Below are 12,507 nucleotides of genomic sequence, written 5' to 3'. Positions count from 1 at the left end.
CCCCCCCCGTTCAGGGGATTACCATTCAACCTCAGGGGCTATGGATCTCTATGGGATATGGGAGTCCACTGGGGCACTCATTGCAACCTGCTGCCGGGGAAAATCATAATTTTGCATTGTCACAGATCTTGAGAGAGTATTTTAATTAATTCCTGATTTATGTTTTCAAGGAGACGACGATACCTGCTTTAAAGCTCTTTCTATCTCTACTCCATGACCCCAAGGCACCGCGGGATTGGCCAGACAGTCTCCAGCATTCCCGCGTCTGGTTATCTCAATTCGTTGGTTGCGCAGATTGCGGAAGGCTTCGGTCATCACTTGAACAGCATCGTAGGTCAGAGCCGAAGTGTACTGAAATAAGGCAAAAAAGCATACCATTAGAAAGGCGGCGGAGGGTGACTAGCACTGATAAACTTTACTATATATCCAAAACGAATCGGTTATTTTTAGTATCTATTCCTCATCCATTCGACTTTTAATCCTTAATTTATAATAGAATGAAAAGTTTATGTGCCAAAATGAAAAGTAAAAAGACAACCTGTACTGGATACCCAAGCTGAGAAAGAATGTAGCAACCCTTTAAAAATACACTGTGGGCTAAACTGAACAGTATGCTACTCTTTCACTGGAAGTATTGTTACAGCCTGGTCTGTTATTTATATTTATTAATTTACTTCTAATTAAACATCTCCAATACACTACCCTATATCTCACCCTATACATTACTCAATATATTCTCTACCTCCTCTCTCTGATTCATCCCAAACCCATTCTACTAATTGATCCCCGAAATAACCGTACCTAGATTCTTCCCTCCTCTACCCCTCCTTGCATCATCTCATACCTCTTTTAGTAAACAGATATCCCAAACAAGGCGTTTTTAAACCCTTCCCTCCAAGTCTTCCCCCCTCCACCTCCCCTTTACTCATCCCAGACCTCCTCCTACGGCTATGAGCTAAAAAAACAAAAAATACTTTCTAGACCCTTCCATCTTATATCCCTCCACTATCTTTTCCAATCCAACTAACAGACTAACATGTCCATCGTTCAAATTAATTTCCTATCTCCCTATTCTAATTCACCACTAATCCTGTTTGGTACCAGAGTAGCGTACTACCCGTCGAAAAACCGCTCATCAAGGGTAGCAAGCACTATATATATATGCAAACCCTTCCCTCTTCTATCCCTCCACTATACCTTTTCAATCCAAATAACAAACTCACATGTCCAGAGCTCAAATTAATTTCATATCTCCCTATACTAATTTACCACTAATCCTCTTTGAGTTCTGGAGTAGCATGCTGCTCACTGAAAAAATGCTTCAACGCCTCGTCTGGGGTAGTAAGCGCTATATAAATATAATCAATTACAATTTACTTTGAGAACAAATCATTTCGCTTTCACGAGGCTACAGCACCAACGGCCACATTATGAGACCCATGGTAATGACAGGTACCCTCTGCACTCATGATACAGGCAATAAGTGTGATAGAGAATCTCACTCTTGGGCCATTTGTAGTTTTTGGTCCCTTATATGTGTCTGCCTCTGCACACATATCTGAATTATTTGTATGAATGCTTCATTGGAATAGACATAACGTTTATGCTAACAACATAAATATATTTAAGTGCCACATTTATGCCTCAAAAGCTTTTTAAATTAGAACTTCAACAGAGCATGATCTGTATGTTACTAAACACATATTAGTCACCAGCACTGTGCTTTCTTGTGCTGCAGGCATACAGAGAGCATCATTTCAACTGAAAGCACTATGTTCATTGAATCAGCCACCTCAGTCAATGATATCCTGAGAACTGAAGGGGAAACGCATTACGGAAGCAACTTAACTAATTTATTATCATTAGTAGTGGTAACATTATAATTAGAAATAGCGAAAGTAGTAGTGGTAGAAGTAGTTTGAGTAGAAGTAGTAGTAATACTAGTGGTGGAAGCAGTAGTAATAATAGGAAGGAAGGAAATGTGATAAGAATTTTGGAAACTCCACAGTCGCAGTTCATGTGGACAACTGGAGAGAAGTGAATTTCAGAAAGTACACTCCCCAGCTTGTAGCTGCTAAAACAATAGGTAAATTAAGAGTGGGTGGAAATAGACCTAACTCACCTTTGGTAACGTAGCCTTAGCTACAAGATTACATTCTCATAAAGTGCATGTAGGTGCTTCACATAACAACACAAAGCAATAGTACAGTAAAATGGAAAGAACTAGAATACCCAACCCAGGTACACTTAAAAAGATGTTAATCAGACCTCAACCTCCAGCAGAGAGTCCAAAATGTGATGAAAGCCGGGATAAAAAATACTACTGCAAGAGCTCATTTATTGACATGTGAGCCATGTTCAGCTGCATTTAGCGCTGTTTCATGGTGCTAAATGCATTCTTTAGTCTATTTTGAAAGCATGGGTATATTTTGCATTAAGAAAATAGTGCTAAATGCTGGTAGTAGGTTGGAAAAATCTTACCCCAAGAGCACATTTAGCAAGGCCGAGCAGCTCCTTCCTATTCATGTTCTGTTGAATTAAACACTATTTCAAATATTTTGTACGCGAGGGGACATTTTTGCGCTAAGAAATTGTGCTAAACGCATAATTATTCCTCTTGTATACTTCAGGCTTAATTGCACGGTATTCTTTGGTAATTCCACATGATTACACTACACGGAATTTACATGCGTTACACCCACCCCTGCTGAGTGTACGGAGTGGTTACTTCACCTCAGACTTTTATGCAAGACCATAATTCAATGTGAGAGGGAATGAAACTAGGCATGCCATCTCCAGTGGCATAACAGAAATGATAAGCCACCCCTGCCTAATGTGATGAGAGGCCCCTGAGTTTCCTACATCTCCTAGACATACATTGGCCTTAGGTTGAATGGGACCCCAGTAAAGGTTTGGGGGCCCTAGAACTGTTGGGGACACCCATGCACCACAGGTGCAGGGGCCAACATTATGCCCCTGGTCATCTGCAAAGCAGTAGCGGATGCAGATGCTTCCTATGTCAAACTAGATAGTTGCACCTTAAATTTGACAACAGGATATACAGCTCTGCTCAAATGAATGCAGTCCACCAGATCTTAGTGATTCCCTCCAAAGCACACTGAGAGGCTCATGATTTGGAAAACACTCCCACTCCCCCATTAGACTCACCGTTTCAGGCACTGTAAGAGGTTTGCTGTCTCTAGCACTTGCACTTCAAAATACCCGACAACTGGTATTGCTTGCCTTGGAGGCTTAAACGGGCCAAGTTCTTGCCACATGACCATTGCTGGAGCTGCACTGTGGTCTGCTGCAATCTGTATCACATTTGTTAGTCGTGCCCAATGCACAAAGGATATTGGACACAGTAGCAGCTTACAGAGGGAGTGCTGCGGGCGGTGGGTCAGGGTGGGGGAGGGACAGGGTGGGGGTAGTGGACTTGTACATACGACAGACAGAAGTAAAGTAAGTAATTAAATAAATACAACTATTTACCTTGCACTCGCTGCATCGCTGAGTTGGCGATGCAGCGAGTGCAAGGTAAAAAGTCTTATTTATTGAATTACTTACTTTACTCCTGTCCATCGTATGTCCGATTCCACAACACCCCTACACTGCCCCTCCACCACCCCGCCCCACCACCCGCAGCACTTGCTCTGCGAGCCGCCACTGATTGGACGGATGTTTGGTCCCTGCTCCGTCCTCACTGGGCTTTACCACCCCATCCTACCCCATTCCTAGATATTATGCATGATATCGCTGACTTTCCTGATCTGACAACCCACAAACACGAGTGGATACCAACCCCCTAAGGATTGTGAAACTGTATCCTCCAGCATTGGAGGCAGCCCACCCTACCTTCCTCCAATGATGGCGGATTTAACTTCATGGGATGGGTAGTCATGAACACACTACCTGCAAACTGAATAATAATGAAAAAACTGATGATGGAAGAGACTTTCCTGGTATATTAACATGTAAATCCTACTTCCGCCTCTCAGTGCGGCTAGCACGCTCCCCCCTGCTGCCTGCGTCTTGGCCTTAATCATGCCAGCTGATTCCCAGAGTCACAGTTGCATCCCTCTTCCCCAAGCTTTAACTGCCCAGCTGAATCATTGATTTGTTGCATCTTAGATTGCATGCCTTATCTGCCTAAGGCTTTTTAGCAGTACTATCAGCCTGGCATTTTTCCAGCAGGTGGGAACAATCACCTGGCGCAGAGACTCCTTTAGGAGGGCGTTCAAGGTAGGGTTCATGGTCTCAGCATTAGCGGTCAGAATCTGAGGTTTTACTTTGTTTTAGTTTGATTCAAACTGTGCACCAATTCTGGCATTTTAAGATAAAAAACAGTAAACTTTGATGATTGGCATTTTTTTATAAACACGTTTCCCGGCACGGGGCCTCTGCTGGTTTTAACAGCTGTTTAACAGTCACATATCTGTCATAACAAATACAGCCACATTTGTCAAACAAAAGGTATTGTGCTTCCAAGCTGCATGTAAAAACAGAGTCTCAGGATTAGGCCAGACATTTTGGTCCATGCAACGTAGGTACATTTCGATACTCTAGGAAGCAGCTATTAGAAATTAGGCCACAGCTACATCAAACCTGTGCCTCCCATATAGGAATCGACAACGCACCCTCCCCAATGGCTCCATGTCTCACTTGTGGTTATAGGATATTTACTAGCTCGGCAAGTCAAGTGCTTGCAAATTCCTATAAAGAAGGTAACGGGAAGATGGGGCTGATAAGTGCCTGCTCTATCGTAAATCATTCTAAAAGATGAATACAAATGCACCTTATCCAGCTTCGCGCTCCCTGATTGTGAAAGTGTCCTGTTTCGTATAGCCTTATCTACTACCCATACATTCCCAGGAGTACTCATCTATAGGCCCCCAGGCACTAGCAGCAGATTTTTAGAGGCATTACCAGATTACATATCCAGTTTCACAATGGGAAAGGCCCGACTGGCAATTCTTGGTGACTTCAATTTTCATGTAGATAAACTTGATTCCTATCACATTAGGCAGCTGCAATGAGATATGGACGCATTGCAATTTACCCAACTGATAACTTCGCCTACCCACGAGAAAAGCTTTATTCTGGATCTCATTTTTTCTAATGACCCACAGCTTATAGTCTCTAAACCACCGCCTGTACCTTGGTCAGACCATTCTTTAATCATCGTCACCTTATTCAGGCCGCTGCAAGCGCAAAAATTCCTAGCACATAGCATCACCAAGAGGAGTTGGTCTAAAGTGCACCTTAAAACTTGGCAGACCACCCTCAAGAAAAATTCCCCTACTCTTTCCGGGAATATAGAAAGAGAAATGTCAGCATTGGGAATACTGGATTACCCAATCTGCTAACATCTGTGCACCGAAAATAACTTTTAATAGCAAACCTTACTCCAAAATCACCCCATGGTATAATGAGCAGCTCCTTGCACTGAAAAAACACTGCAAACAATTAGGGAGTGGTTGGAGGAAAAACTATGACCCCTCCCTTAAATCTGACTACTAGTTGTTAATAAGATTATACCATAATGAAGTGAAGAAAGCCCAATCCATATTCTATGAAGATAAAAAAAAACGGGGCAGCGAACTCTCCTAAGGAACTGATTAAAGTAGTAAAAACATTGACCAATCCACCCGAAAATACCAATGCCCTCCACTCTTCTATTAAAAGATGTAACAACATTGCAGACGATTTCTCTAATAAGGTGACAGAACTACATGATCAATTCCCAAAAAACAGGCAACCTACCACTGCTATAATAGTGAAATCGTCCCCTTCCTCTTCACTAGCCCTTTTCCCTAGATTAGAGGAAGAGAAGGTCCGACACCTGATCAGGACAACCAAATCTGGCCCCCGTTGGACCTAGTGCCCCCACGTCTCCTAGAGGATGCTCTGGATATTCTTTTACCCTCGGTGACTGAACTTCTCAACCTTTCCCTAGATTTGACTCTAGTTCCAAATGTTTGGAAGCACACTATTATCAAGCCACTCGAAAATAAGCCTAATCTTGATCCTACTATCTTGAGTAATCTCCGTCCCATTTTCCTTTTAACATACCTAGGCAAACTCCTGGAGAAGCAGGTCAACTACTCTCTATCTAACTTCCTGGAGTCTAATGGCATCTTCCATCCTTCTCAGATAGGCTTACGAGCCACATATAGGGCCTCATTAGGATTGCTGTTTTTCCGCATCCTCCGGGCCGGCGGATGTGTCCGCCGGCCTGGAGGATGCGGAAAAACCGCGGCGGAGCCTCCAAAGACCCACCGCCATATTAGGATGGCTGGTGGGTCTGGAATTCCGTCCGCCGCTTTTCCGCCGAGGTCGGCTTCCGACCGCGGCGGAAAAGCTATAACATGGCAGGCGGTGTCTATGAGACACCGTCCGCCATATTATGATGTTTGTGTAAAAATGCTTTTCCACGGCGGCTTTTCCGCCATGGAAAAGCATACGGACATTCACTTTGGGGGCCCGTTGCGGGTCCCCTGGGTGAATGGGGGGTGGGGGGTGCACATGGGGGGTACCTATGGTACCCCCCTGCATTTGCGTGCACAGAGCAGCAGGCACCGTGCGGTGCCTGCCGCTTTGTGCATGTAAATGTAACACATGCATTTTTAACATTGCGGCGGGTGCAGCTTGAAGCTTCACCCGCCGCAATGTTAAAGATAGAGGATGTGACCGCCACCCTGGCGGTCACATCCTAATCAGCACGGAGGGAACGCCGCAGCCCCTGCGGACGTTCCCTCCTCCTCAAGGGTGGCGGACGGACGCAAGTCCGTCCGCCATCCTAATGAGCCCCATAGTACCGAGTCAGCTCTACTGCCAGTCACTGAGGAGCTAAAATCGACACTTGATGAGGGTCGTTCTGCCGCCATCCTCCTGCTGGACCTCAGTGCCGCCTTTGACACTGTAGATCATGCTGCCTTAAAAGTGAGATTGGGAGAAGTGGGAATTCGGGGAAAAGCCCTGGAGTGGCTCGCCTTTTTCCAGGTCCAACTTTGTTTAATGTTTATGTCCATCAGCCGGCTGAGGTGGTGCAGGAATATGCAATATCAGTGGTGTCATACGTCGATGACAACCAGCTAGCGGTGTCTTTTTCTAACGGTTCAGAATCTAGCAGTAACCAACTGCCCACTTGTCTGGAGAAAATGGTAAATTGGATGTCACACAGTTGCTTGAATCTGAATGGTGGGAAAACGTAGCTCATGCTGCTTGGAGATCCGAGCATCCACTCACCCCTGATACATTGGCCCAAATGTATGGGAGATCCTCCTATCTCTAAACCGGCTAAATGAAAAACTTGGAATTTGGCTGGAAGACTACCTAACACTGGATTGTCAATCCAGGAAACTCTCAGGGACATGTTTTGCCCTACTTAAAATGTTAGGGAAAATTATTGATGTAATCCCTGATCACCTGAGGAAGACAGTGATATAATCCCTCCTCATCTAAGGTCTGGACCATGGAAACTTGCTTTATCTGGGTTCACCAAAATATGTCAGTAGGAGGCTGCAAGTGGTGCAAAACGCGGCCGCCAGACTCCTGTTTAAAATCCCCAACTGCATCTCTGCTAAGGAAGCACTTAAACAGCTCCATTGGCTTCCTATTGAGGCTAGAGTTAAGTTTAAAACTCTCTGCATAGCTCGTAAAGCTATCAATAACTCTGGGCCCGTAAAAGTGAAGAACCTGATATCTAGGCACACCCATCTAGACATCTCAGACCCTCCCAGCAACAGCTCCTTAAGGCTACCAGAATTTAAAGAGCCAGATGGGGCGGTAGATCTTTTACCCATTTGACACCCAAGCTATGGAATGCTCTCCCACTGGAAATCCAAGCTGCCCCAAACAAAATTATTTTCAGGAAAAATTTGAAACCTGGCTCTTCCCACAATAATCAGGTGCTGGTCCATCTCTTCACTGTCAGAATTCTCTTTAGCGCTGGGAAGCCCCCGGGCAGCCATACCCTCTACAAATCAAACAAATAAATATACAAATAACATATGTTAACATATTTTTTAACACTGATCCCTAGGGCCTGATCAGAAAAGTTATGGACTGGCTTTATGCATCTCCTTGGTCATAAGCAAGAGAGTGCTTTGTGCAAGCGTCTCTTGGGGGGATAGATGGGGCCCATGCCCCAGCTCTATTTGTCCTGGGCTACCCCTTGGACCACACCACTACAGCTGTTGTCAGGGCCAGAAAGCAGTTCAGAAAACAAAAATCCTCTGTACCTGGCTGCACACATCAATTTGGGCAAATTAACCCTCGACGTAGTTCGCGTGCACTTCGCACTCCGCGAGCTATGCATAGCACTACGTGAACTCCGAAGTGCGGTTGTAAATGCTGTTCGTAATGATTGCACAGTGCCGGATGCTTGTCCGCACTGTGCAATCACTGCAAACGGCATCTTGCACAGTGCAAGAGGTCGTTTTCTGCCGCTTAAGTAGATTTGCACCCAAGCAGCAGTTTTCTCAGCGCGGACTGGTAGTTTCTTATCGCGAGTTGTCGCGAGCATACACTCGCAATAAGAAACCTGACCTCCCCGTGTTGAGAATCTCGCTTAGAGGTTTATTTTCCATGCTCGTGATCAGCAACTTGATGTTGCTGATTGCGAACGAGGAAAAAGTCTCGCCGGGATGTCATTTTGCTCGCTCGCGGTCGCCAACTTGACATTGAGGACCACGAGCAAGCAAAAAATGCCCGCTACGCTACGTGTTTTTGCACGGTGCTACATGCAATTCACGTAGCGCTTAGTTGCGCAAACTACGCGAGCGTAGCTTAGTTTTCCACCCAGGCCTAGTGCAACTACCTTTCATTGCAAAGCAGCGTTTTCTGTTTAAAATGTTTAAATCTGACTTTATATGTATGTGTATATATGTGTGTGTGTATATATTGTGTGTATATATATTATATATTATATATATATATATATATATATATATATATATATATCTCACTGAAAAACGCAAAGGTTACAGAGACATTACAATTAGGTTCTGAATTAACTCACAGAAAAACATAGAAATTCAGCAGTTATAGTTATTCTTATAGTTAAACTCATGTTAAGAATCTATGACTCATTGCCTTAGTTACTTAATGGCTCAAGTTATTGTTTCTTCAGTTAAGTTTAACTATAAGTTTAACTGTAAATGCTGAATTTCTATGATTTTGTGCGAGTAAATTCAGAATTATAACGACCCTGTAACCTTTGTTTTTTTTCAGTAAATGTAAATGTATTTTAGCATGCACATTAATATAACCAGCGCCCTAGGGTCAGGCCCTGCCGCAACCCCGCTGCATGCACCCAAATACAGGATGTGCAATGGTTTGGCCATGTGCATCATTGGGTTACATGCCGTGTTTTTCTTTTTAAAAATTCTAGATCCGGGGATCTTTTTTTCTGGATCTGAGAATTTACTCAAGGGGGCCGAGCTGAGACTCGTGGTTGGATCCATGGATCGGCCAGAAAAAATAATTGGACAATTTTTTCCCCATGAGGGTTCAACAACAGACCCCGTTATGTCTACTCTGTTTTTTTCAGTGAATTTTAAAGATTTTAGCACACACATTAATATAACCAGCGCCATAGGGCCAGGCCCGGCAGGCAAACCTGCTGCAGGCACCCAAACACAGGATGCACAGAGCTTTGGCCATGCACATCATGGGGTTGGATGCAGTGGGTGTTTTATTCTTTTTCATTTTTTTCTTGCTCCTCTGATCTCTTTTCTGGATCGGAGAAATAAGGGGGCCGGACTGAGACTCGCGGTTGGATCCATGGTTCGGCCAGAAAAAACAATTGGGCAGTTTCTTCCCCATGAGGATTCACAAACAGACCCCTCTATGTGTCCAATAGGGTCAGTATACCTGTATCCTGACTTCGTATGTGTTGCCTATCCCCCAGCCAATGCAACAAACAAAATGCCAGCTGCAACTTTTCTGTGTGTTGATCCACAAATCTACTGTAAGGATCCATAGCCCTACATATCTATATGTATCTGCCCTTTAATTTCTCCAAAACTACTGACCAAATTTACACCAAATCACAAAAAGCCTGCTTTCTGGACACACATCTAGCATTCTGCCAAATGTGGTGTAATTCCATTCAGAGGTTGGGGCTGTAGTCATGCTCAAAATCCCTATGGAAAAATGCAATGAGAGAGCAAGTTCTGGGACCCCCATTTTTCTTAGTCCCCGCTTGACGAATCACCCCGACGCTTTCAACACAGCAGATAATTCACGGGTCAGCCTAAAACTGCTTCTCTGACTACAGCTGGTCTTTAGCCAGTACTAGAAACAAGTGTCACCCATGAAAAAAAACTCAATTAAAAATAAAATACAATCTAAATATAGTAGGTTCAATTCTAGAGAACAAAAGAATCATCAAAAGCTAAAAACTGCCCAATTTGCAAACATTGGCCACATTTTTAGCTTTCTAATTCACTAATAGAGGCCGCGTTTATTTCGGTTCCTTGGCCTATATTCTGTCCCAGTTCGACTGTGCACATGAGGCTTTGCCTGCAGGCGCAGTCAAGCTTCTTTCTCAATTTTCTTTCCAACAGGACCCTCGGCTAGAACTTGGCTACCCTTTCCTTCTCCTGCTCCCACACCCCACTCCCTCCACCCCCATCCCAAATATAGACTGCTGCATACATTTACCACCTGCTCAGGGTAAATGGTAAATGTGTGTGCTAAATTACATAGAACTGGTAAATCTGTGTAGTTGTATAGCCAGTAGATTTGGGCTAACATGTTTATTCACCATTTTGTGGGTTTTAAATTGTAAATGCATGGAATTGGTGTGATTTCACCACACGGTAGTGTTATTTCACATGAGAATGTACTACCCAGCAGAACCATGAAGCTTGTAATCAGCCCCTAAGTCTAATATATTGGTACTTATAGGTAAATAGAAGCTAACTGAATCATGGCAGCTTTAACTTTAATGTGCCCTAATGTATTTAGTTTCCTCATCAAAACAGTTACAACAAAAGCTGTATTGATGTAATTTTTATGAGGATCTATTTGCACATGAGCACTTAGCACTTTTGAAATTTTTTGCACAAAATACATTTCATCACTTTATATATTTATTAACCACATGATTAACAAACTACATTGACCATCATGCACTGAGGAATGGGAAATGATGTAATTGATTGTGGAAATAAATGTAGCAAGTGATTAAATGTCTAAAAACCTTGATCAAGGTCCAAGGAGTGGGCTGAACCACCTTGGGCATAGTAATCTCAAATAAATAGACAGAAAGGCAGATGAAACTTTCTGTGAGTTCATGTCTATCATTCCGGGGCTTGGGGTCAGGGTTTGTGGATGTATTGACCTGAGTGGTCCTGCCGGAGAAACGCACCACCTCTAAAAGAGAGCGCCAAAACTGTCCCTCAAGGGACCAAACACACACACACACACACACACCCACACACACACACATATTTATTTATTCATATATATAGATATGCATTACCCAGTGCCCGTTACCACTGGGTAGTTATATTCAGGTCAGTGCTGCTGAATGTAATTACACCAAATTTGGCAGGAAACTAGATCTCTATCTGCACATTGTGCTTTTTGTGATTTGGTGTAAATCCGTTCAGTAGGTTTTTTAAATTAAGGGTCAATTATATTTTTATATCTGGACAGATGGGTCTTGGTTCTTTCTGATTGGCCCAGGGAGGTTTTTCCCTTGGGACAATTTTCTCCTGTGAGAATCAGATTCCCGCGGAAGTGAGCCCTCTGATGTGTCGCCAGGAACATCAAAAATGCTGCTGATATTCATTACAGTTCCCTGTCTTGCAGTGTTAAATACAAAAAATATAATAAGGTAGGAATACCCTGCCCCTCCAAGGCTTCAGACTCTAGGCCAAAATCAAAAATAAATCAGCGACAGTTCCGGAGGACTCCTGCAGGATCAAAATAAATCAATAAATAAAATGGCAGCCTGGAGCCAGTTACATTCATTTCGTGGAGCGGGCACACTGCTCCTCTCCCCGAGCCATTATACGCCCTGGGGAGCCCACCACGTTCCTTTTATTCTGTTGTACTATGTAATGCATAAATATACATTATTATCCACAATGTTTTCATGAGCACAATTCAGTTTTTAAAATAAAAAATACTTTATCCCCAGCTAATGAAAAAGCATGAGTATATGTGCTTTTACATCTATAGATTTCATTTGATTTTTATACCATATTTAAATGGGTCCATGAAGTCTAAAGTTCATTTGTTAACATAATTGTACTCAGAATGTGTTTGTATATTATTTAACTTTAACTGTCTGAGCAAATTTATGACACAGGAAATCTGATATGGACTGGTAGCATGATAAGCTGTATAGGTATACTTTAAATATTCTTTTAATGTATTGAATACTTTTTATTAATGTGGCGTATATACCAAGAACATGCATGACTACAAATAAATGGCTCCAGTGATGCCATTATTTCTTGGCTGACTGTAGCTAAAACAAATTCAGTAATA

General features: G+C 43.1%; 1 protein-coding gene across 5 annotated transcripts in view; it reads right to left on the bottom strand.

Annotated features, from left to right (window-relative positions):
* The window catches only part of GRIA2 (glutamate ionotropic receptor AMPA type subunit 2), a 512,702-nt gene that overhangs the window by 109,561 nt on the left and 390,634 nt on the right, over positions 1 to 12,507 (bottom strand). For all 5 annotated transcript variants that reach the window (XM_078676989.1, XM_078676984.1, XM_078676985.1 and 2 more), the window contains exon 7: positions 184 to 351. In XM_078676989.1, coding sequence (XP_078533115.1) covers positions 184 to 351 — 168 coding nt within the window. The remainder of the gene's footprint in view (positions 1 to 183; positions 352 to 12,507) is intronic.

This window comes from Lissotriton helveticus, chromosome 2_1, assembly GCF_964261635.1.
Source record: "Lissotriton helveticus chromosome 2_1, aLisHel1.1, whole genome shotgun sequence".
Classification (NCBI taxonomy): Eukaryota; Metazoa; Chordata; class Amphibia; order Caudata; family Salamandridae; genus Lissotriton; species Lissotriton helveticus.
Note: the sequence above shows the minus strand (reverse complement) of the source record. Positions and strands in the feature narration are given on the sequence as shown.